Genomic DNA, 25,745 nt, shown 5'->3' with positions numbered 1-25,745 from the left:
TTTGTTTCATATGAGTACACGAGCGTGGGCATAGCATAATAGATCATACTACAAATCTAACATTAATATTTAATAATACAATACAATACATCCCCCGCAAATTATATATTTATTTATTTGGTGCGGCAAGACAACTTAAATAATGAAAATAAGTTACATGGAAAGAAAAGAATAAAGAGAAAGAGTTGAAATAGTAACAATTAAATGAGAGAGTATTATTGATAATTAATAATTAAAAATAATATTTCTTTTTTCGCTGGGTCTCTTCTTCTTATTGTGTATCTGTCGTCATTCTAGAGCCCTCTCTTACAGACACACACACACACACACACACTCACTCTCTCTCATACGTCGCTTTCAGTCATAAATTAGGGAAAAGCAAGCAGACAGCTACACACAACACACTTCCCCCATTTCTCCTCTTCTTCTTCTCTCTCTTTCTCTTCATCCATGTTTCTCTCTCCCCCTCCTCCTCCACCTTCACCTTCTCCTCTTTCTTCTTCTCTCTCTGTGTGTGGGTGTGATTACTGATCATGGCGGCTAGGTATGATGGATTCTGCATAAGGTATCTTATTCTTATTTATTGTTTGCCTTCGGTTTTTCGCTTTTAATACAATCATATCATAACTCTCTATTATTGGTTTTGATTTGGTGTTGCAGGGACTACACATCTAAGATGAGGTCCATCGACGTCTTCAAATGCTGGCCCTTCACAACCACCACCTCACGTGACGTCACACGCGAGGAAGTTCAGTCATGGCTTCCGCCCATGACTCGCTGCCCTAGATCCAACCATAACGACGCTCAAAACCCCGAGAATCAGCCCTCAGCTAGGGAAGTTTCTAGAACCGATGATGATGTCGATGATGATGATGATGACGATAACTGCAGCCAAGACTCGGCGAAATCAGAGAAGTCAGCTCCTCCTTCCACCGCTGATACAGCCGCAGACGACGAGAAATTGGAGATGGTCTGTCCGGTTTGCCGTGAATTCAACGCCGCCACGCTTACGGCTGTGAACGCCCACATCGACGGCTGCCTTTCGCAGTCCATGAGGGAGGAGCGTCGCCACATGAGGATGATGAATTTGAAACCGTCATCGAAGTCTAAGGCGCCGAAGAAACGCTCCATCGCCGAGATTTTCAAGGTGGAGGAGGAGGAGCAGGAGAAAGAGCAAGAGCAAGAGCAACAGAAAGAGCAACCACAAATCGAGAGCGTCTTGAAATTCTGGCCGTTCCATGAGGAGGATGGTACTGACGATGATGTGTCGAGTACAGTTACTAAGTTCCAGTGGCTGTCTCGCCGCCTCGAGGCGCTGAGATCCAACCGCGGAGGCAGCGAATCGGCGAAATCGGACAAAGGAGACTCCGCGGAGGAGGAGAAGTTGGAGATGGTTTGTCCTGTTTGCCGAGATTTCAACGCCGCCACCGTTACCGCGGTGAACGCACACATCGACGGTTGCCTCGCGCAGGCCGTCAGGGACGAAAGACGTCAGATGAGGAGGACCTGTTCGAAGCCCAAAACCAAGCTGCCGAAGAAGCGCTCGATCGCTGAGATTCTCACAGTGGCGCCGCCGATCGAAGCCAGCAAAAGCAAGGCGATTGAGGTTGAGGAAGATGAAGACAAATCAGATTATTGCGGTGGGGATTCAAGCGCTGTTGCTGATGCTGATGCTGATGCTGCTGTCGTTTCGGTAATCAAGAGCAAGAAGAGTACGAACAAGAATAGGAAGACGAAAAAGACGAAGAAGGCGAAGAAGAAGAAGAAGAAAAGCAAGGTGGAGAAGCTTGGTGATAGTGTTGTGTCCCTGAACAATGAGAACAAGACGATTGTGAACAAGAAGAAGAAGAGGAAGAAGAAAAGGAAAAATGTCTTCAACAATGAGCTGACTGGGAAGAAGGTATGTGGGTTATGTCTCATAAAATATGAGTTAATCTTTCGTTATATGCAGTCTGTTTCCATGTTTTGCAGCTAATTCATGGCAACTAAGGATACAATTCATGATATCTGCGCATAAAATATTACCCGATACTGTAGGTTTGGTGTTGTCGTAGTTGTTTATGCCATGCGATTATAGCTTTCCTATGTCTGTGTGTTGCTTTTTCTGCATAAAATTACCGTTGAAAAAGCTGATTAGAGAGACAGCTAAACATTTGTGGACGAAAGTGAGTGGTTTTTTGTTTAGTACTTGAGCGAAAATACGCGGTAAGTAAAAGGTGGGAATAGGGAGTTAAAAAAAGGAAAATTAAGACAGGTGACTTCATGCACGGAAGGAATTCACAAGGTAGTGAAGGGGCTGCGCCTGCAAGAATGTTGCTCCATCAGTACAAGTACCTTAGCTAGAAGGGGCCACTCATGGGTTACGAGGTAGAAGAGCTGAGCCTAATGATGAGGGGTTTCCCTGCCCCCGTCACTGTTAACTAATAATTTGGGGGGAATTATCATGTGGGCCATGGGTAGATCAACAGATTCTCATCTCTTGTGGCTAGTTTTTCGGACGTAGATGTTTATACACACAGCTTAGAGCTGGATATGTTTTGGCTAGTTGGAGATCTGTAATTAATTGGAGGTCCAGAATTTGATAGGTAATTTATTTGGTGTCAGAAGTTTATATAGTGATTTGGATTGATTAATGTTTGCATATGCAATTCCAGATGGACGTGTATCATCAGATAAAAAAAATACTCTGACTTGGGTTGATATAGATCATTATCGCATGGGCGTATCTTTTGACGTGTTTTATGCAGTAACCATCGCGGCTCACGAGTGAAAAGAGTGGGTTGGGGGGTTTCATAATATATGATTTCTGATCTTATTCTGAAAGTTTTGGTCTGTGGGAAGAAGTACTTGGATGTATCGGTCAACAAAAGTTAAGTGACTGGTATTTTGTACTTATTTATGAGCAGAAAATTTTGAGATACAATCAATTCGAAGTGAGTGTCTATCAGAACACAGTCTAGTAGAGTATAAAGAGCCATGGGTAAGAGAAGGCCCCAAAAATAATGTCTATTCATGGTAATTCCAGTCATGAACACGATGATGATATGGGACGATCTTGCTGCTTACTGTGTCCCTAGATATGTAATAGATAATTAAATGAATAACATTTGTGAAGTGAAATATAAAACTGGACTGTCCGTTACTGTTTGAAGAAATGGCATCTGTAGTATTGTCTAGATTGTTTTTCTTAACGTTTCTAGACTAACCTTAGTTAATATTTTATTTTCCAACAAGGTCCTCAAACTCTGATTATCTAATCATAATAATTTGTTGCCCTGCCTATCAATGTTTTTCAAGATTAAATTAGATAGAATTTTTCGGCATGAGATTCTACAGTTAAGCCACAGCATTTTGAATGGGGATACATGAAACACGTAATACAATTTCTATAGAAGTGTATTATATGTGGATATCAAAAGTGCGCATTACATAGATGTTTAAAATTTATTGAGAAAAATGTTTAAGCATCATGGTTCATGCATTTGCCATTGTCCATCCCTTCTCTTTTAGTAAAATTCATTGAGAGAAAAGTATTGGTTAATGCCCTACTATTTTTATTTTTTAATTTAAATAAAATAGATGCCTTACTTTAGGATTTTCTTTTTTTATTCAACCTCCAATTTCATAATAAGGGGCACTTCTCATTTTAAAGGATCGATTAATTTGTTTTTGAATTTGCCTTCTAAAAAAGAAATAAGACATGAATCGTAAAAATATATTTTATAGTAATTATTTTAACCACAGTGAGATTGCATAATTTTAAAATCTCTACTGATTGTTTATCCTAACAATATTTGCTGCATAGATGCATGTGTTTTTTCGTTAGCTTCTAACACCATATAAACAAAGATCAGAATGATATATTGCTATAAAAATGCATTTTTTACTAGGGTATTAGTTTTAGAAAGAATCTCTTCTGATTTCTTCAAACAAAAGATTCCCTACATGATTCCTCAAATTGATCAGATCATTTTATGACTAAATATATGAGGTTGTCATTACAATTTTTGGTTATTTTACCCTAAAGTGAAATTCGGAACTAAAGTAGTAGATTGTTGTTAGAACTTAATAGGCACTGAACTGAAAAGTTTTTCCTCCTGCTAGTGTCTACTTACAATATCATTAATATCTTTGTAGTATATAAGTATTTTAAGCTCAAGCTTTCCGTTACAACTAGGATTTTCAAAATATTATGCGTCAAATTGTACAAGCTTATTTAACTTTCTATTTAGTAAGTAAAATCAATTTTAGGGATGTGTAGTTTCAATTAATAAGTAAAAGCTTTAATAGATTTTTTTATGTGTTATGGAATAAGATTTTGAATTGAAGCTCTAATGCATTCTGCTAGCTGTTATATGCAGTTTCATATATAATTACACCTACTTATAGTTAAATAAATGGGATAGATTATTCTACCTACTTTTTTTTTCTACCTACCTTTATCTACCACTCTCCAACACTGTTAGATCAGAATCTAAAAAGGAGAGAGAAAAATAAATGTTAATTAAGATTATGATCTAATAGTTTTTTAGAGTGGTAGGCAGAAAAAAAGATAGGTAGAATAACCTATCCCTAAATAAATAATTATTTTAAGTGTTAAAAAAAAATTATTTTAAGTGTAAGCTTCCATTCGCACTTAGTATTTTTAACAATAATATTTTAACAATAATATGTAAGCACGTGTTTATGAAACAGATTCTTGGCATCACTCTACATGAAAAGCTGTTGTGTGTTACTGATCTTATTTATTTTCGTCATCTTTCATTCCTTTAAATTTTGGTAATGCAGTAACTTTAAACTGATGACAAAAATTTCATATAGTTAAGAGCACCTAACTGATGCTTTTAATTTGTTGGCGTTTCTGTGCCATTTTATTTATTTATTGCTGAAAACTCCTCCTGAAAAGAAACTGTATATAAAAGCTACAAAAGCTGTTATTACAAATATGTTTTCATTAGTATGGGATTGGAGATACAGCGAATTGCTTTCACACTGCCTAAAACTCAGTCAACTTATTGAGATTGTGTTATAATAGAAAATAACTAATTTTGTTAATCTTGTCTATATCAGGAAGATGCTTACAAGTGCATGGTGCAAACTCCAGTAAATAGTTCTAGAAAACTAAAAGGTACAATTGGTAATAAAATGGTTGCCCTTGATGACATTGATCCTTCTGTTTATAGAAAGAAGTCGAGTTTAATTGGCTTATCCATTGAAAATAAGCAAGAAGTTAAAAACTGCGACTCAGTTGGAAAGCAACAAAAAGCTGTATCTCCTGTTTGTGGCATTCTTAAGAACCACTTAAAACATGTTTCTGGAACTACATCCAGTGGCTGTAATATTCGAGATGGTACTGAAGAAAGCCATTACAATGATCAAGTGGCAACCTCAGACAGAAATGTGAGATTCTCTGGTAAAGATGGCATACTTAGCCCAAAAAGGAGAAATTCATTTTGCGAAACCATGTTCAACATATCTTCAGAAGTGCTGGCTACTTCATTAGTAAAGGAGCAGTCCTCTGGAAGTGATGAAGAAACTGCAAGTTTTGAGGCAAACAGAAATTATGACCACATTGCCATTAATACAGACGAAGACAAGAGAAAGGAGGTTTTCCCTATAGTTGAAAGTAAACAGTTTTCTAATACTCTGGAACAAGTTACTGTACGAAATTTCTTGAAGCCGTGTACCAATCAAGAGAAATCAAAGCACTTAGAAGAGAAGTCTGAATTATTAACCAAGGTGGCAGTTTGTGACAATAATTTACAGCGTTTTGATGGGGGCAACACAACTACACTGCATTGTTCTCCATATGCTGACATTTCTAGACCTCTTTCTGCAGTTCAAGAAGTGCAGATGTCTGGTATAAATACACAAGTGTGTGAATCTGGAGCTTTCTGCTCCAGTGGAAAGTTCATTGACCATTTGGAGGATCCGACTTTTCAGGTTGATGCTGTGAGGTCAAATGCAAATACAAAGACATTTCTGGAGCCTTCATCGTCTTACTATGCTTCATATAATAAAGCAAATGAAAGATCAGAATCTCCATTACAAACTTATGGAGATAATGGTAATAGTGACCAGGCCTTGGGTGACGGACAGTTGTCTAATATGTTTTCTTCTGATATGATTGATAGCTCATTCCCCTTTACAGGCTGGGGGAAAAGAAATAGCTGTTTGGATCCCAACTTTTTTGGTTTGCCACTCAATTCTCATGGTGAGCTAATCAATTTCAGTTCAAGTGGAAAAGTAGGGATGAAACAGCCGGAGACATCAAGTACATTACGAGATTCTCTAAGTGGCTTACCCATTAATAATATGCTCCGTCAAAATAGCGAGGAAAATTTAAGCATGAATGAGAGGCATGTTGTTCGGAGGACATTTCCAAAAGATGGTCTAAATCCGTTTCCACATGATCCAGCCAGGTTAGCTGCCACTGAGTTCCAATGTAGTGAGAGAGAAGATATCCACTGGCCTAATTCTGATATGTGTTCTAGTCACCATGTCCAGTCACTTGATTCAAAGTTAAACCTCAAGAAAAACTTGTTCATTGAACAGAATCAACGTGGCCGGGTGCGGAGCCACAATGGAAATGGGATGATTTCTCAGAAAGAATGTTCAGATCACATCTCACTAAGTTCTAGCCAACCAACAGTGAGGTTGATGGGTAAAGATGTTCCGATTGGTAGAAGCAACAATGAGATGCAACAATTTGCTGGAGATGTTTGGACTGATGAGGGATCCAGAAGAAAGCATTATTCTGAATATGCTGCTTTAGAAAATTCTTTCTTGGGAAGATGTTCTAAGCAGGATCGGGTATGTGGTTCACCATTACAAATATCAACTGACAATTCATTGCACTCAGCAAAGACTCAAAGGAATCAGGCATTACAAAGCACCATATTGATGAATGGTACAGACTCTGGATTTCCTCAACAGTTTATCGATCTACAAAGTAATCATGTATCTCAAAACGGTAGTCTTGGAGTCAGCAGAAATGCCAGTTCTTATTTCAACCCTATTGCTCAACAACCTAGTTCAATTGCAGTATTTAATGGCGCACCTGATGTTCCAGAGCAGTTTATACCTGGAGCTAAACCTCTAGGACTCAGCTCTCAGTCACAGGTGCTACCTGCTCCTTGCAATATTCTTCAGCCAACATGTTCAAGCAATGGTGAGCTGAATGACAGGAATAAAAACCCTCATGTTACAAAATCAGCCTTCGGATTTCCTTTCTTGCAGCCAGCCGTCAATGAACAGGCCAAAGCATCTTGGTTTCAGAGGCCTTACAGAAGTTTACCATCGTGGTTGTCAAGCTCAACAGATGAAATGCTACCAGGGACCTTTTCTCATCAATTTTCTGGCGTAAGTAGTCAAAGTTTTCCTCAAAACCAGTGGGGAAATAACTTAACTACGCCATCTGTGAATCATTCAGCAGAAGTTCTCCGTCCTTCTAGTGGTCTGACTTCTCTGGGTCCCATGCTTTGTCCAGCATCAATTGTTCAACCTTTACATGTTCCAGTTACACCCTCTACCTTAAATAGCGGTTGTAGAAATATGAATATGGTCCCTGACAGAATGAAGTTGGATGACATGATCACCAAAGACCATCATCATCCATGCACAAATACCAGGAAGAGACCTGCAGCTAATCTTGATGATTCCAGAAAACCTATCAAGTTACCTAATATAGAAGGTCAAGAAAACATGAGTCGTATGATTAGGTTGACTGGACAAAACTCAAGCGTAGAATTGCAACGAAACACAAGAGCAATGGAACTTGATCCACAAGTGGACAGTGGTAGAAGTAGATGTCGCCAGAACAAGGCACAAAAGCTAAATCCTACAGGCTATCCTGCCGTTGATTCTTTTCAACTGGATGGCACGGTAACATCAGGTCCTGTTCGACTTGGTCCAGGAGCGAAGCACATCCTAAAATCCTCTTAAATTATGGATCAGGATAACATAAGAGCGATATGCATTCTGCCACATTCTCATTTGCGACTGCTGACTGTGATAGGGATCTAGAAATTCAGAGAAAATTGACAAAAGTATACATATTTTAGGTGCAAGTCATATCATTTTATCATATATTTTTTTTTCACCTTCATAGTATATATCCAAATGTGAACATAACAGGATTGTTCATGTATCAATATTGCCAGGTTGCTGAAACCGGTGGAAAACTGATATAATTCAATCCAGCTCTCAGTTTTGAAGTTTTTTTGCCTTTTACAGAATCTTATCACCTAAGATGATGCTTTCGATATATATTTTTGAGTCAGGTATTCAATAATTCATCTGTTCAATGCCTATGCAAAGGTGGGCTTTATTATAAGGGAATAGTTATTCTCTCATAAATATTGCTAAAACATATTCAATAAAACTTGAATTTAAGGCTTTAGTTATTCATTAATTAACCCTTGAGTACCACTGAAGCCACTACATAAAGCACTATTATTATTTTTAGAAGAATTTTTTTGATTATAAGTTGTTTTTTTTTATAAAAAAAAACCTAATCCATTTATACGCTTTTGGTGAAAAAAAGTTTGCTTTCCCCTCAAGTTGTTAGAGAACTCAAACTGAATTAAGTTTTTGTGATTGTTTTAAAAATATTAAAATAAATCAATTTCATTAATTCATTCTAATTTCTATAACAAAAAAGACATCAAATTTTCGTTAATGAATTTATTCAAATTCCAACGGATTTCATATTCATTTGATTCAAAATGAACCAATGAAGTGTAGATATTCTTTCATCGCTGGTATACTAGCACTTATTAAATTATTAATGCATCATGAAGCAAACATAAAATTTTAACAAAATCCAACGGAAGTATTGGTCGGCAAAGTATTGCACTTGGCCCTCTTGTCTGGAAAATGTCTCTGCCTTATAAATTAGTCAGTTTTATTTTGACCATATACTTCTCCAAGCATTCCCTCATTCCAGCTTTCTTGTATTTTTGTTTTTATTTACGTATTCCCGAGCTGGAAGAGATGTTAAGAACCAATAGTATGTTTGTATGAAAAGTGAAACATAAGCAGGGTTAAGGTAGAAAATAAAATCTGTAAATAACCAATTTAACCCAACTTGTTGGGTGAAAGTTTTTTTAATGATTTAGATTATTTTCTAATACACACTCTCACGCAAGAGCCCCTTGACTTAAAGTGTGGATATTGCACATGCCTAATTTTTTATTTATCCTTTTGTACTTTTATTTAGTCCCCTCATCATTCTCCTTATATGTGGTGGACTATTTATAAATTTATAATGTCACAGCCTTCATGAGTGTTACTAGTTATTAAAACAGTTTAAATGTTAAAATAATTATTTATATAATAATTTTTTTTTTTTTTTTGTAAATATATAATAATATTCTTAATTATTATAATTGTGTTCATTAGGTCAGCAACTTGTTACGTTTTAGAATGCTCCATATATAAAATTGGGGGGGAAATCTGGACTAATTCACCTCACCTGTGCATAATTTTATGTTCTGATTCCTATTTTCTGCTTGATATTATCTGTTAAAAGACATTCATTCAACATTGTATAAGTTATTATTTATATAGTGTACACCAACATGTGGAAGAAAAGAGGTTGAACTAGTTTTAATTTACTAGGAGGTGGTTATCCCTCATTTACTTTAAATATGATCACGGAGAGATTCTTGCGGTGCTGATTCGAAAATAGTTATTGCCCAAGTAATTATTGATGTTACTTATCAAAGCACTGAATAAGGTTTATGCAAGCGTGATGATCACTTCACTTGATATGCTTCTTACAGTTGCAGCACTCGTTCCAATTACATAATAGTTTCTGGGACATATACACCAAAATAAGAAGTTAGAGTAAATTAATTTATGATATCCAACAAATCGGACTTCATACTATAATTCTCAAACTCAGTCTTCATACTAATAAAATATACATAGAACTATAGAAGTACTGATCACAACATGTTAATTTGCATTCTTTCATTCCAATAACTTTCGTCAAATCAATACTCAGTGCTTCTTTGCTTCTTTCTCAGCCTGCACATATAAAATGAAAAAAAAAAAAAAAAATGTTAATAATGAAGCCATATATACCTTTGGCTAATAGTTGTTCATCATATCATCATCGATCATATATTCATACCGCTCTGATTACTTTCTCAAAGGCATCAGTGCCATATCTATCAATATAGCGTTCAACTGCTTTCCTTGCATCTAATGTCATCATCTGAAGGACCTTCTTGTACTCCTCAGGATAATTGGAACCTCCATAGCTTCCTATTTTCTTTGTGTATTGCCTCGCATAATTCTCATATATGTAAGCAGCTCCATTGAACATTGGCAGAACCAGCCACATGCAAAACACAAGCTTCAGGTATGGCCAAATGGGAAACCTATATATACATTTTTTTTATTAAGCCAAAGAAATGATGTCAAATTACTATGATTGTGTCAATATATACACACAGTTTTAATGAAATTAACGTGAACATACCAAGATAGGATCTTATAAGACGAAAGCTCAAAGAGGGTCAAGAAGGAGTACAAAATCCAATACGTTAGCCACTGTTGATCATCTAAGGTTGAAGGACTTTCAATCGCCCTCATTGATGCATATCTATGATATTTACTCAGAAATCAAGCATTTCATAATTAGTCATGTCATGTAATAGATCATATAATGTGCATGCCTGTGCGTTTGGATGCTTTTTTTTTTTTTATTAATTGCTTATTAAAAGTTACAGTGATGAGGAAGTTAAAATGATACATGATTACATGATATGGCATTTACTTACAGAGGATAAAGAAGCATTACTCCTGGCCTGGTAAGGAGAAAACAAAAAGTAAGCTGTTATTACATGGAAAAACATAAAATTAAGTACCTGTGTATGTTAAGTTGTAGATATAGAATGCATATTTTTATGAATATATTTTAATAAAGAGAAATTTTGTAGATGGGATTTTGCAGGTACTGTATGAAAAGTGTTCTGTTAAGCAGATAATTATAGCTATGCATGTGTAGGAGAAGAGTGAAAGTAATCTATGACATATATAGTGAAAATAACTTAAAGATAATTTTAAAAGCAAAAGGGAGAGAGATTAGTTTACCCTATTATAGTAGTGTCCAAATGTCTAGCCATTGCTCCAAGGACGCCCATGATGCAGATCTTTCTTGGTGGGCAGATTGAAAGCTTTACGATTTGGAGCAAGAGATGATGGAATCTAAGTTGTATTGTGGATGCATGCAAATGGTTGCAAGGGTATATATATATATATATATATATATATATATATATATATATATATATATATATATATATACACACACACATAAATGTAGTAGCAGGCAGGGTCAATGAAACAAGCAAGGAATCGAATGTTTGTGGGATGGCCCAAAAGTCTTCTTTTCTGTAACGAGAGGAAAGAACCATAATGATTAAGGTATGTGTAAGAGAAGGGGAGGGGATAATAAATAAGGATACCAAAAGTATGGGGTTTGCACGTGCTTTTCAAATGGTGTATATTCAAGGCATTAAATGTTAATCATGTTACCGAGCATGCGGACGAACGAACCAACCCTATCAATTTTTTTTAAGCTTCTAGTGTATAAGACAAAAAGTACCCATAAAATTCAATTAATTAAATTGAAACCCTACGTTAATAGTTTTACAGTCTGGTTAGAATCTACTTTTTATAAAAAGCCTGATACCAGTTATTTTAAAAAGTTTTGTACAAGTACATATAATTCACTTAATTCAATACTTCTATTTCCCATAAACTAATTCAATAAAGTGTTAACATAAGATTGAATGGTAATGTAAAACTGTTTATCCAACATGCTAATTTTTTTTTCACTTAATTTTTTAATCATCATACATGTTTATTTGTAATCCTTTTAATTTTTATTTAATAAATAAATTCATATATCAAATATTAATATAATTAAATAACTAAAAGTTAATAAATAAAAAAGTCAGATTCTATCTTTTAATTAAAAAGAATTCAAATATTCTCTTTCTTTAATAATGTTAGTATCTCCAACTATATATAAAGAAAAAGTAAGTCTTGAAAGATGGTGTGAGAAAGTAAGTCTATTGAATTTTAATGGTGGTTGTAATTTTTTAGAAGAGAGCACAGGTTCGAGTCTTGTAAGTATTACTACTTACGAAAATATCCTAACCATAGGATCACTATATATCAAAGAATTAATCTCGTACTCAATATAATAAAAAACAAAAAGTGCTTGCAATAGCACCCAAGAAACCTCATGGAACTGCTCAGTTGATTATTGGATTGACTGCTCCACACAAGACACACGCAAGAATATCATCTCTGGTTTATTAGTGTTATTACTTGCAATTTGAAGAGTAAGATTTCAAGACATCAGTTTTTTTCTTCTTTTTTAAGCGAGAGTTTGAATTGCACCCAAAAAAGAAAGTGAGAGCTTGAATACCAATGTTACATATTACGCAACAAAAAATCCCAAGTGTTCAAGTGGTACAAGCAAACAGTTGATTCCAAAACAAATTTTAAGTATACCCTTTTTCCTTTAAGCAATGTGCCCCGCCAAAGTAAGAATCTTGACATGCTTCTTCTGCCTGAGCTCATGCGGCAGTGGTCCAAAAACTCTGGTCCCAATAGGTTGGCCTTGCTTGTCAACAAGCACCACAGCATTGTCATCAAACTTGACCTCACTCCCATCACATCTTCCCCTTGGCATGGCTGCGCGCTCGACAACACCATACACAACTTTTCCCTTTCTTAACTTTTCCATTAGGGTGTGCCTCCTTAACTGATGCTATTATTGTATCACCTAATCTTGCCCCTTTCTTCCCTTGCAAAGCTTGTATGCACATCACTTTTTTAGCCCCAGAATTATCTACAACCTTGAGAACGGTTCTCATCTGTATGAAGCCGCGTTGCTGCTGCTAAAAGCCACAGAAATGCATTTAGTCAGTAATCCATATCTGCCATTTTTTCAGTATAAGGAAAAAATAACTGTTATTTACAACCTATCTAAGGTTACCAAAGTTTAACAAAAAGGTAAGAAAGTGTGATTGAAAATATCACTAATAACCACAACCATGATATTGCCATAATTCAAACACTAACCTGAGATAAGAAATTGCTGCATGTCAACTCATTTGATGTTAATAAACCAGAGAGGCTATTGCTCAATCCACCAAACAGAGAACGGCCCACTAGTTTGATTTTCAACAAATGAAACCAAATGAAGTATTATTACTTAACCAAGAAAATACCAGCTAATCATCAATATAAACAATATTCTGTTCATTTTAAGCTATAATAAAAATGATAGGGGATGTATCCATGGCATGAATGCATATTTCAAGCATCCAATATAATGCTACACAACTTAATATATGAAATTTCACTATTTCGGGTTGGCTATAAAGCACAATTGTTGAACCGAAAAGATAATATTGCAGACATAATAACATTTTGCCGGTGGTCCATGTTATTATGAAACAAAATCACCATGAAATAAAGAAACTACAATAACTTTACAGTGAGTGAAACAACAAGATCTAGATCCAAAAATAATAATAACAATAATAAAAACATTATACAAAACCTTCAACAATAATGTCGGGTAACAACACTTTCAACAACCAATTAACCAACCATGTACTAATGTTTATTACTATAAAGTTGCAGTGACTCTAAATTAGTAGAAAACAATAAAGAGATTTTTAAAAGAAATTAGTTTCATAATTACAAAAATGGAAGCATCCAATTAAAACCAATGAGCAGAAATTGAGTATGAAGCTAGGAAACGAAGCGGAATGAATGTGAGTAAAAGGACATACGAGGTGAACATCTGGAAGCTACGGTTGCAGCCATCCTCAAAATTTGCAGTCTTTTTTTTACGAAGAAAGATAAACACAGACTTGAATGAAGAAGACAACGATGTACCATGAAGAAAAAATCAGGGTCATTTCGATTTCGGAGGGTCCGAGATTATTGGGCTGAAGCAACCCGGCCCATGGGTTTCAACGGAGGCCCCTTTGCACTGAAATTTCTACCATACTACTATTTTACCCACTTTTTTATACATCTCTCCAATATAAATTAAACACTTATGTTGATTGACAATTTGGGTTGACCTGCCCCGCCTAGCCACCAACAAGGCTGGGCGGGTTGACCCGCTAAAAAATATGGGTTGAAAAAACGAACTCATCTCGTTTTATGGTGGGTTGGCAGGTCAACCCACCAACCCGCCAATTAAAAAAAAAATTAATTAAAATTTAAAAATAAATTATATTTTATGAATTTTTCTAATATTATTTTATTTTATTTCACACTTCTCTATATTTTTTTAATCTCAATCTTAAATGTATACTAATATTTGTCAAACATTCTTTAGGAATTTATATCTAGATAACATTTGTCATAAATAAATTTTTTATTCTTTATTTATTTTAGGAAGTACTAAGATTAAAAAAAAAATTGGATATCACAAAAATTTAAGAACTAATGAATAACTACCTAATTGTAAAAAAAAAAAAAAAAATATAACTCAGTGGGTCAACCCGCCCCGCGGCGGGTTGAACCCGTTTTGACCCACTTCTAGGCGGGGCGGGTTGAGGTGGGTTGAAAACCTCAACCCAACCCGCCCCGTTTTGGCGGGTTGACCCGCCGGGCTCAACCCATATTGCCACCTCTAGATTAATGTCATGGAAAAGAAAAATATATATATTAAAAACAAGTGTTTAATTTTCAATGACAGTACCAAAGATGAGCTCCCTTTGCACAATTAGATAACACACTACTAGGGGTGTTCATTAATTGATCCAAACCGATTCAAACTGCGGTGACCGAACCGAAAAATCGAAAACCGAATAAACCGAAAAACTGAAAACCAAAAAAAACCGCAAATTTTAATTGGATTGGATCGGTTTTTGGACGGGTTGATAAAAACCGATCCAATCCAAACCGATCCAATATATTAATTTCTCTCTACCTACTTGGGTCTTTCCCTAATCATAGCCTAAAAATTTCTAAACTCAAGACTCATTGACCCATCAACTAAATCAAAGAAAAAATCTAGCCACATCTCATCAACAAAATTTTATCTTTGTAGAGCTTCATATCTCATTGCCCAAAAAAAAAACTATATTATAGTTTACTAATACTTTTGTATTTCAAAAAAAAAAATTTACAAAGTCAATATATACAAAAGATGTTATTTGCTCAATAATCATGAAATAAATTTTAGGATTTTCAAAAAACCGAAAACCGATCCAATCCAAACCGAAAAAAATTAGATCGGATTTAATCTGATTTGAAAAAAAATTCAAACCGAATGAATAATTATATGATCAAACCGAAGGCATTGGATCGGATAATTTTTGCTTTCAAAACCGATCCAATCCAAACCGCGAACACCCCTACACACTACTAATGGTGTAGTCTGTCACTAGCACTGCTATCACTTATTACTCCTAATTTCTTGATAAAAAAATACTGATATAATTATTTGTAGTTAAATAAAAAATGAGATATAAATAAATAACAATTTTTTTATTTTTTTTATAAACTCTATCAAAATTATAGGGTGAAATATCTTGATGTAACAAGGTTTAAAGAGATAGTAATATTAACCAAAATTCAACACGAGAGCCGCTGCGAGTAGGGTTGTGCATGGGTCAGGTCGGGTCAGGTTTTTGTCTGACTCGACCCAACTTGGTTTTTATAGGTCAGGTATTTTGACCCGACCCGCTTTAATTTGATCCAAGTCAGGTCTGACTTGATTTGAATTTTGTTGAACTAGTTCAGAACTGGATCGGATCTGACCTGACTTGGTTTCTGAAGTGGGTCAAATCTGACTTGACCCGCTTTTGACTTGGTTTCCTCACAAAATTTCGTCGAAATTTCTACGTTGCAAATGACAAAAATTTCGTCACAAAATTATTTTTTCGTCGGAATACTTTTTGTCGAAAAGCGACGAAATTTTTTCTCTAATGAAAATTTTACAAAAATAAATTTTCTATCGAAATTTAGTTTCCGTCAAAAGTTTTGACAAAAATGATTTCTTCCATCAAATCTTTTAAACGAAAAAAGAATTCTGTCAAAAATTTTGACGAAATGTTTTTCGTTCAAAATTTCGATGGGAATGTGTTTTGACGAAAATTTCGGCGGAAGTTGTTTCGAGGGAAATGTTTCATTTGAAACTTTCGACGAAATTTAGATTCTCTAAAGAAATGTGTTTCGCTAAAAATTTCGACGAAATTTTTTTTGTCAAAAAGTTTAACGAAAATATTTTCGTCAAAAACTTTCGCCGAAATTTGAAATTTGTAAAGAATTTTGATGAAATTTTTTTCGGTAAAAAAATTTCGATGGAAATGTGTTTCGTCGAAATTTTTGATGAATATATTTTTTTGTGAAATATTTTGACGAAATTTAGATTCCGTAAAAAAATTTGACAAAAAAAATATTCCATCAAAGTTTTTTTACAGAAATGTTTTTAGTCACGAATATCGATGAAAATATTTTTTGTCAAAAATTTTTGCGAAATTTTTTTGTGGAAATATTTTCCGTAAAAAATATTGACGTAATTGTTTTACGTTAAAACTTTTCTTTTATTGTAATTGTGATTTTTTTCATTTTTTTTTTCATATAATGGGTATGGGTCAAGTTTTGGGTCAATGAGTTAATTATTAAATGAGTCAGGTCTAAAACCTGACCCAAATAAAGTGGGTCAGTATTAAATCCAGTTAAAAAAAAAAGGTATTTATGACTTATGAGTCAGGTCAAGGTCAGATAAAAGACGGGGCAGGTGAACCAGTTATTTTGTGCGGCCCTAGCTGCGAGTATCTCATGCGAAGTTTGAGAGAGAGGTATAATGTTAAGGGCATACTAACTCTATATTTTGATAAATAACAAGGTTCATTTTTTTGTTGTTGTTACTGCAGATAAATTATATGCAGTAAGCCTAATACGGCGTTTTTTTTAGACAAAATTCATGATATTTTTGTATTTTTATTTATTTCAGGGTTATTATAGTATTTATAATTCTAATTATTTAGTTTTTCAATTTCAAAATGACATCATTCTGAAAATAAATGCAGATAACTTATCTGCAGTAACTGTAGAAATATTATTCTCAAATAACAATTCATAAAACAATGGATTTTAAATATCTATTCAATAGATGAAGAGATGGTATTTATAGATAAGAAACATTCCATAATCATAAGAAAGAAAACAATAACCATTTTAATTAATAGACCCCACTATATGCGTGGGGCAAATGCATTTCCTATATTTGCTGTAAGGTGTGTTCATGCCAGCAAGTGAGAGATCTTTTACAATAATAGTCCAAAATTCTCACGATGGGGATATGACCTCTAGGAGGTGTTTGATTGAGGAGATTTTTTTTGAATATTAGGGAAATAGAATTGATAGAAAAATAGTAATAAAGTGAGATAAAGTGAGATAGATAGGAAAATGTAAAAAAAAGTTGTTTGATTGGATAAAATTTCACCAGAAAAATATCTGAAAATTTTGAAAACCTATGTTTGGTTTTGGAAAAAATATAGATAGGTAAATGATATAAAATTACAATTTTATCTTCGATACCCTTATCCTAAACAAACAAACAGTGTGTGAAATATCTTATCATCGAGGAGGGTATAATGGGGGTCCAAAAGGTGTGTGAACAGTGCATTGCCCGGGTTTTCCAAAAAAACCACCCTCACATTCTCTTTCTCAATGGTGTGAAAAGCTTTCTTTCTCATCAAAAGTTGAAAAACCCATGCAAATGACATGGATGGGAATTTGGTAAAAATCTGTTGAAACAAACGTTGTGTTTCTAAAAACTATACTTCATTTGCATAGGAATCTGTTGAAAAGCTTGGAACCAAACGCCCCCCTAAAGTAATATTATTAAAAGTGACTCGGTCATTGATATGATTGAGATATTGAGTCATTGGGTCAATTAATGGGTCACTAGTTCAATCGCATGATTCGATAATTATATGTAATTTTATAATTTAAATTAAAAAATTATAAACATACACAAATATCTAAAAAAAAAATGATAAAAATTTCAAATATTTTAATATAAAAAATAATAAATAACATATTATTATCCAATAAAGGATCAAACAAAAATATAATGATTGTGATATGAGGTTTTAGGTTCAGAAAATGACATTTTTAATTATAAATCAAATCAAAATTTTCTGTATAATGTATAATTGAGATAATATTAGTGTTGTAGGTACATAACTTATGTAAATCAACAAGCAAAAAAATATTCAAATATGTCCATTATGTTTTTTTTTTTGAAAAAAAAAACAATTTTGGAATTTTTTTTTTAGGACCGGCCGGGTCATCGGTTTTCATGAAAACCGGCCGGGTCAGACCGGTGGCCAGTCAATTGCTTCAACCGGACTGATTATATGAACGATTTATCGATTTTCGGATCGACCCAGCCGAGTCACTCCGATACTCCGATTTTATCAACAGTACCTTAAAGTAAAATTTAAAGGCCGAACAATTGAACTTGACACGTATGTCATCGATGTAGAACGAAAATACATTTGTATCTTTATTGTTTTTCTTTGAAAAAATAAAATCCTATCTCATTTAATATCTATCATGATTTATGAAATTGAAGTGTTTTTTAATTTTTTATTAATTTTAAATTTTCCATATCATCGCTATTTTTTTTTTATATATTTTTCCATTTAATATTATATATATTTATATATTTTGGTAAACAAATATATTATATTTTAATACCTAACTGAACTAAAAAAATAAAATAAAAAAAATACTGTGATCCAAAAATAAAATGCTGCCATGAATATTCACTAGTTTTGCGTTAAGGAATTGCGAAAAAAATTGCGTTAAACACTGGCTAGAAAACAAATATTTTCGAATTGTTTTTTTTTTAATTTTTTTAAAAATTGAGAGATAGACAAATATACAGTATTAAATTTAAAATATATTTGATAGAAGGGATTAATTTTTTTTTTTACGAGAAGATAGATTTATATCCTGTAACCCCAAAGGCCAAAACAACAATATTAAAAAAAAAATTATTAATATCATGTTAAATGAGATAAGTTATCTCATATCGTAGAGATAAATATGTGGGTTACACCACTTAAAAAAAGTTGCACAGTTGTCGAAGGGTGTGTAGGAAATTTTTTTTATCTTATATAACATGAGAATAATTTTTTTTTTAAAATACTCTGTATTTTAATAAAATTTATAAAATAAGAGAAAAGTAAATTTTATAATTTTTTTTAAATTGTTTTAAATTCCAAAATAACATTATTTTAGGGTTGCTGGAGACTATAAAAAGAAAAACACTTTTTATTATAAAAAAAAGATAGGATATTGTAAAAACCTATCAATGTTATTACCAATCAATTTCACCATTAGATCGATATACGGATCCAACGACTATATTCATTTCCATCTTTGTATGGTTATGATTTATCATATTTAATGCTTTCACAATAAATATAAGAAATCATAACCATACAAAGATAGAAATAAATATAAACTACCAATTACCAAAAAAAGAAATATAAACTACCAAAGAAAATATGTATATAACCGTTGGATCAACATAATCGATCTAACGATGAGATTGATTGGCAGAAACATTGTTAAGTAACCTAATTGGTTGTTACAGTATCCTTAAAAAAACACTTTTCCCTTTCTAAAATATTAAAAACAAATGAAAAATGACTTTGAGAAATTATTTTTCAAAAAAAAAAAAAAAAACTTTTAAGTACTAATTTCACGTATAAATTTTTGGAGGAAAACTGAGGTGCAATGCAACGATGCGTTTAAATGTTTGCCACGTCATCTTTCTCCATCGTCTTCGTGTTTAGGGTTTTCACTTTTCATAGTCGCAGTTGCAGTTTCAGTTTCCCTTACTTTCTTCACAGTCACTATATATAAAAGAACTAAACCTTCCAATTAACGCATTTGAGTGTGCCCTATCATCGCTATTCTTCTACTGTTTGCATTAAACAACTCCTGAAATTCAAAGACACACACTGCATCGTGCGTTACGGTACGATGTTTTGTTCTTTCATACGACTTGATTCTCATTACTTGTTTAATACGCATTTTCCAATCTACTTTTGTAATTTATTTTTTTTTGGGTTTTGTTTGGTAATTATCATTCTCCATTGCTATTTTGAAAGCTGTAAAAAGCCTAATTGCTCATTGGGTATTTCAAACATGCCGAAAAGTTTCGGCTTTATTTTTACATCACCCCTCGCGGTTAATTTTGTATCTTGAAAACCGGAGTGTTTCTGTTAGATATTTTTTATTTTTAATACTATATTGGCGTTGGTAATGGAATTGAATGATAGCTTTGAGTTATGTGTTTTGTTTTAATAGCAGGAATGGGACTCTGGATGCCAGGAAAAGTCTGAATTTTGACAGTAAAATAAATTGTTAAAGAGGAAATGCAAAATAGTATCTCTATTATTGAGTTTGACAAGAAAAAATATTCACCAGCGTTTTTTGGATAGGTCTGCAATGACTGGAAATCTATTGCAAACTGAAAGCCATTTATCTAGAGTATGCTAAAGATATTATTTTCTGGGGCGCCATATCTGTCCTTAATCTGGACAGTGTTACTCATATGTAATTGAGGGATCATGAGCAACCTTTGGGGATCTTATTTACTTTCTAGCTTGTTTTGGAATTTTCACTTTTATATGCGAGTAGTTCCTCCTGGATTGTGTTTTCCTAGTGTATAGCAATTTTATCTCGTTAAGGGATCATTTTACTCCATGGAGCACTTCTTTAGCCATTGATTGATATAGGTTTTGGCTTTTTAAACGGATTGGATGATAATTCATTGATAAATTTTGTCATTAATGGTTAGATACTGGACTTAACTATAGTTTGAAGAATCAAATGAATTGTATGCCACTGTGCCATTATGAGAAAATCCGGATTTTCTAATGAAGATTCTTTTTTCTGTTGTTGGTGGTTTCCATTGCTTAGTTCCTGCAACTTGATCAGTAGCATGTATAGAATAATTTTACACTAGAATGGTTTTCTGTGATACTGATACCCTTTAGGTGTCAAGAGACTTTATTTACAGCCAAGAATGTGTTTATGTGACTTACTAACACATGATATTTGGTTCACCTATGGAAATTTGATTCTCTATAAAACTTTTGACTCTTGTTATTATGATGACCTTGGATATTAGTGAATGTTATCATTTTGACTTTACACTTGTCATAAGGTGCCTCTTTCCTGCCTCTTCAATTTTATTTCCTCCTTATTCTTGTGATAAATTTCCTCCCTCATTAATTAGTACACTCAGTATCAACCATAGTTGCCCGATAAGCCAGAAAACTGGTGTGAATTGGATGCAGTTCAGACTTCAGTCTGTTCGGTGCCTTGGACCGGTCTTGAACAGGGTTGCCAAGGTGCCCATATGCCCCTTGGCTTAAAGAATGCCAAGCTGGGGATTCAAACCTCTCTAAAAGGGCTTAAGAGGAAAGTGCCTGATCACAAGTTTAGGGATGGTTTTGTTGCATGAATGTCATTGTATTTGTTGCAGTTATGTGCCATAAAAAGGTTAAGAACCTTTAAAACTAAATAAATTAGCATTAAGTCTATCATTTTAAATATATTTGTCACATATTTATGAAGTTATACATGTTTTTTGAGCTTTTGGTTGAACCACTACACAGTGAACTGCTCATTCTTCCTGTTCAAAGACAGGTCTTTTCTTCAGAAATTGATATAAAGAATGCACTATTGCAGGTTGGACAAGGTTTTATATTGTGGTCGATCTTTGTTTTTTTTTGTGTGTGTGTGTGTGTGTGTGTGTGTGTGTAAAAGTATGTTTTGCATTTCCCCTCTTACATAGACCTCCTAAGTAGAGTACATTTTTGGTTCCTTTTTGTTTTTATTATTTACATTTACTTTACAGTTTTGTCATCATAGGTTCATACACACATACATGCATATCTGCATCTGCAGAGAGTAGTGTGCAAAGATGCTATCCTGGTCGTTGCATTTTTACCCCTCTAAATTTGCAGTCTTTGAATTGAATTTAATGGGGATGCTTGTTTGCCAGGTTCGTGTGATGGACTTGTCAGATGCTGTAATTGTCAAATCCAGTAGGTTGAAATCTGTTGTATGGAATGATTTTGATAGGATCAAAAAAGGCGATACCTGTGTGGCTGTTTGTAGGCATTGCAAGAAGAAACTGAGTGGATCAAGTACGAGTGGAACATCACATTTAAGGAACCATTTAATCAGGTGTCAGAGAAGGTCTAACCATGGTATAGCACAATACATTACAACGAGAGAAAAGAGAAAGGAAGGGACTGTCACAATTGCAAATTTCAATTTTGATAAAGATCAGAAAAAAGATGAATCCCTTAACCTTGTGAATATTAAATTTGAGCAGGAGCAATCAAAAGATGAAACTGTCAATACTGGAAACAGTAACTTTGATCAAAGGCGGAGTCGATTTGATATCGCTCGCATGATTATTCTACATGGATATCCCTTGGCTATGGTTGATCATGTGGGTTTCAGAGTATTTGTAAAAAATCTACAGCCATTGTTTGAGCTAGTGACGTTGAATAGGGTTGAGGGTGACTGTGTTGAGATTTATGAGAAAGAGAAACAAAAGATGAATGAGATGTTGGATAAATTGCCTGGGAAAATCAGCCTTAGTGTTGACATGTGGACTGCTATGTGTGATTCTGAGTATCTGTGTTTGACAGCAAATTATATAGATGAATCATGGTTGTTGAGGAGGAGGATTTTAAATTTTATCATGATTGGTCCTTCCTATACTGAAGACATGCTTTCGGAAGCTATCATGACTTGTCTGATGGATTGGGATATTGACCGTAAGTTGTTCTCCATTGTATTAGATAGTTCTTCCAGTGATAATATTGCTATAAGAATCGGTGAACGACTTTCGCAAAACAGGTTTCTTTATTGTAATGGTCAATTATTTGATATTCGCTGTGTTACAAATGTTCTTAATGTCATGGTTTGGCATGCTTTGGGAGCTATCAGTGGAATAGTCAATAAGATTCGAGAAAGTATTCGATATATTAAAAGTTCACAAACAGTACAGGCAAAGTTCAATGGGATGGCTAAAGAAGTTGGGATCATGAATAAAAAATGCTTATATTTAGATAATCCATTGAGATGGGATTCCACGTATTCAATGCTTGAAGTTGCCTTAGAATTCAGGGATGTTTTTATTCTTTTGCAAGAAAATGATGATGCCTATACAACCAGTTTATCTGATGTTGAATGGGAGAGAGTCACTGCCGTAACTAGCTACTTGAAACTTTTTGTTGAGGTTACAAATGTTTTCACTAGGGGCAAGTATCCAACTGCAAATATATATTTCCCTGAGCTCTGTGATGTTAAGTTGCATTTGATCGAATGGTGCAAAAATTCAGATGAACATATTAGTTCTTTGGCATTAAGAATGAGAAGCAAGTTTGATGAATATTGGGAGAAATGTAGCTTAGGGTTGGCAGTTGCAACCATGTTGGATCCTAGATTCAAGATGAAATTGGTAGAATATTACTATCCACAAATCTATGGTAGCACTTCTGGTGGTCGCATTGATGAGGTTCTTGAGGGTGTGAAGGCTCTATACAATGAACATTCGATATGCTCCCCATTAGCTTTCAATGATCAGGGTATGGACTGGCAAGTTGGCAGTGGTCCACTTTGCTTACCCAGTTCTGCAAAGGACTCTAGGGATAGACTGATGGGGTTTGACAAATTCCTCAATGAAACTTCTCCGGATGAAGATGTAAAATCCGATCTAGACAAGTACTTAGAAGAGCCTCTCTTTCCACGCAATGTTGATTTCAGCATTTTAAATTGGTGGAAAGTCCACACTCCCAGGTATCCTATCTTATCCATGATGGCACGAAATCTTTTAGGAATTCCAATGTCAAAAGTTCCACCAGAGTTGGCATTTAATAATAGTGGAAGAGTCCTTGATCGTGATTGGAGCTCACTCAATCCTGCTACTGTCCAAGCTTTGGTGTGTTCACAAGATTGGATTCGGAGTGAATTGGAAAATTAGGAATTGCCTCTACCCTGCATTCTAACTCTATATCGCCATTATAAGTTACTTCTTCTAACTGTCAATTCTCTTGACCTTTTGTATGTCAGATTCTATTCTGTCCACAGCCTTATGCAACTTAGATTTGAAAGTTGGTTTTATGAGTTTCTTTTGCATCTTTATTGTTTAGCTAATTGTTTTGGTGATCTGTGGCTTATGAGTTGCGGCAATGGACAGTCTATATATAAATTTTTTGTCTGCTTCAAATTCTGACTAACTCCATATGTATACTCAGCATTGCTTTGCCTTTTTAATTTCCTTCTTTAAAAGGAATGATCTAAACATTGCAGAACTTTTTTTTTCCTTAACAATTATTTGCAATAACAAACCTACGTTTCTTCCAATGTTTTTACATTGTGCGACCTCTGATTTGCATACTTCAATAACTGTTAGATATATCGACTCCGAGATGTTTGATTTTGATATTTTGTCTAGCTGAGATCACTTGTAAATAGGCTGCTGAATAATTTTGAAAGCTGATTTGAGAAACTAGAGGTTTGTTAATTTCCAATGTCATAACTTGAAAAAATGCATATCAATCAATCAGGCAAACATTTTCCTACACTTAATTTGAGGTCTATCTTTGCATTGAAATGATCTCTCATTGACTGGAGTTGTTTGGTGACATCATAGGTTTTGCTTGCATTGACATTGATTCTCTCCTTTTAGAACATGATGTGATGATGATAATTTTGTTTTTGGTAGAATTGTGACACCCGTATTCTGGCTTTTTGACCTTAGTAGTGTCATTTTCATAAAGTTTCACCGGAATAATTTCTTGGTCAAACATATTACCTATATAATGCATAACGACGCGGTACTGTGGGAATCACTTTATGACGTGACACTTTAGCAACCGCGTCCTTTGCATTTATTCTTGACCACTGGAACGTGATACCCTGGCAATCACGTCTTATTCCCAAGACCACTGGAACGTGATACCCTGGCAATCACGTCCTATTCCCAAGACGCGGTACACTCTCAGCCACATGTCAGTGGGTCCCATCCCAAAAAGAATTCAACAAGAAGCGGTAGTGTATAAGCCGCGTTCCAGATTACAAGTCAAGTCAAAGCCAAACAGATATATATGTTTCACCTAAAATTTAGGCATATTAATATATTCATTGTAAAAGAGTACATAAAATCTAATAAATCCAATAGTACCCAATCTTATACCCCTGTTTCGTGTTTGGTCTGCTTTCCCGATTTCCAATATGTGAAAGAAACAATTTAATCCAAAATTTTTAATGATTTATATTAAGATAAACAAAAAATAAATAGAATCCATGCAAAATTCATACTTCAAGCCCAAATGGCTTTTGTATGAGTGAGTTTGTAAGTGAATAATATAAACTATTATAAAGACCTTCATCCAACACCTTAAAATTATAGTAATTATAATTTTATTGTTAGTAAATTTCTAAATTAATTATTTTCTGGTTTAAGAGTTAGTCTTCTAACCAGTAAAGAATAAATTGCTAGCAACTATAAAAACCATTTTGTACGAAAATGACTTGTTGCTTTTATTGGATTTTTTGAACTCTTTTACTGTGAATATATCAATGTCTAAATTTTAGGTGAAATATATATATCTGCTTGACTCCGACTTGACTTGTAA

At 34.1% G+C, this 25,745-nt stretch overlaps 3 protein-coding genes and 1 pseudogene across 7 annotated transcripts; 2 read left to right on the top strand and 2 right to left on the bottom strand.

Annotated features, from left to right (window-relative positions):
• Positions 1-434: 434 nt before the first annotated feature.
• On the top strand, positions 435-8,284 carry LOC133312605 (uncharacterized). Of its 4 annotated transcripts, none has more exons than XR_009751709.1 (4): positions 435-565; positions 661-1,900; positions 5,071-8,063; positions 8,163-8,284. XR_009751709.1 is itself a non-coding variant. In XM_061513827.1 (3 exons), the coding sequence occupies exons 1-3, from the start codon at positions 534-536 to the stop codon at positions 7,942-7,944; spliced, it is 4,146 nt and encodes a 1,381-aa protein (XP_061369811.1). In that variant the 5' UTR covers positions 435-533; the 3' UTR covers positions 7,945-8,151. The 4 variants fall into 4 exon arrangements, 2 of the variants coding, with proteins under 2 accessions (XP_061369811.1, XP_061369812.1); XR_009751710.1 differs by having other exon boundaries at positions 5,071-8,048; positions 8,163-8,217; XM_061513827.1 differs by lacking the exon at positions 8,163-8,284 and having other exon boundaries at positions 5,071-8,151.
• Positions 8,285-9,897: 1,613 nt separating this feature from the next.
• Positions 9,898-11,153, bottom strand: LOC133312607 (HVA22-like protein f). The gene is made up of 5 exons (XM_061513829.1): positions 11,104-11,153; positions 10,791-10,817; positions 10,490-10,612; positions 10,139-10,388; positions 9,898-10,032 (listed from the first exon to the last, which is right to left on the bottom strand). Exons 1-5 carry the CDS (start codon positions 11,151-11,153, stop codon positions 10,006-10,008), a joined length of 477 nt encoding a protein of 158 aa, XP_061369813.1. The 3' UTR covers positions 9,898-10,005.
• A 1,315-nt stretch (positions 11,154-12,468) lies between these two features.
• On the bottom strand, positions 12,469-13,895 carry LOC133312636 (large ribosomal subunit protein uL14mz-like; annotated as a pseudogene).
• Positions 13,896-19,909: 6,014 nt separating this feature from the next.
• On the top strand, positions 19,910-24,226 carry LOC133312632 (zinc finger BED domain-containing protein RICESLEEPER 1-like). 2 transcript variants are annotated; one of them, XM_061513867.1, is made up of 2 exons: positions 19,910-20,056; positions 22,094-24,226. In XM_061513867.1, the coding sequence occupies exon 2, from the start codon at positions 22,103-22,105 to the stop codon at positions 24,086-24,088; it is 1,986 nt and encodes a 661-aa protein (XP_061369851.1). In that variant the 5' UTR covers positions 19,910-20,056; positions 22,094-22,102; the 3' UTR covers positions 24,089-24,226. The 2 variants fall into 2 exon arrangements, with proteins under 2 accessions (XP_061369851.1, XP_061369850.1); XM_061513866.1 differs by lacking the exon at positions 19,910-20,056 and adding an exon at positions 21,649-21,777.
• The last annotated feature ends 1,519 nt before the right edge of the window (positions 24,227-25,745 follow it).

This window comes from Gastrolobium bilobum, unplaced genomic scaffold (assembly GCF_033153095.1).
Source record: "Gastrolobium bilobum isolate Gb01-03AN ecotype WA unplaced genomic scaffold, APGP_CSIRO_Gbil_v1 utg5259, whole genome shotgun sequence".
Lineage (NCBI taxonomy): Eukaryota > Viridiplantae > Streptophyta > Magnoliopsida > Fabales > Fabaceae > Gastrolobium > Gastrolobium bilobum.
The sequence above is the reverse complement of the archived record's forward strand: the minus strand, read 5'-3'. Positions and strand labels throughout refer to the sequence as shown.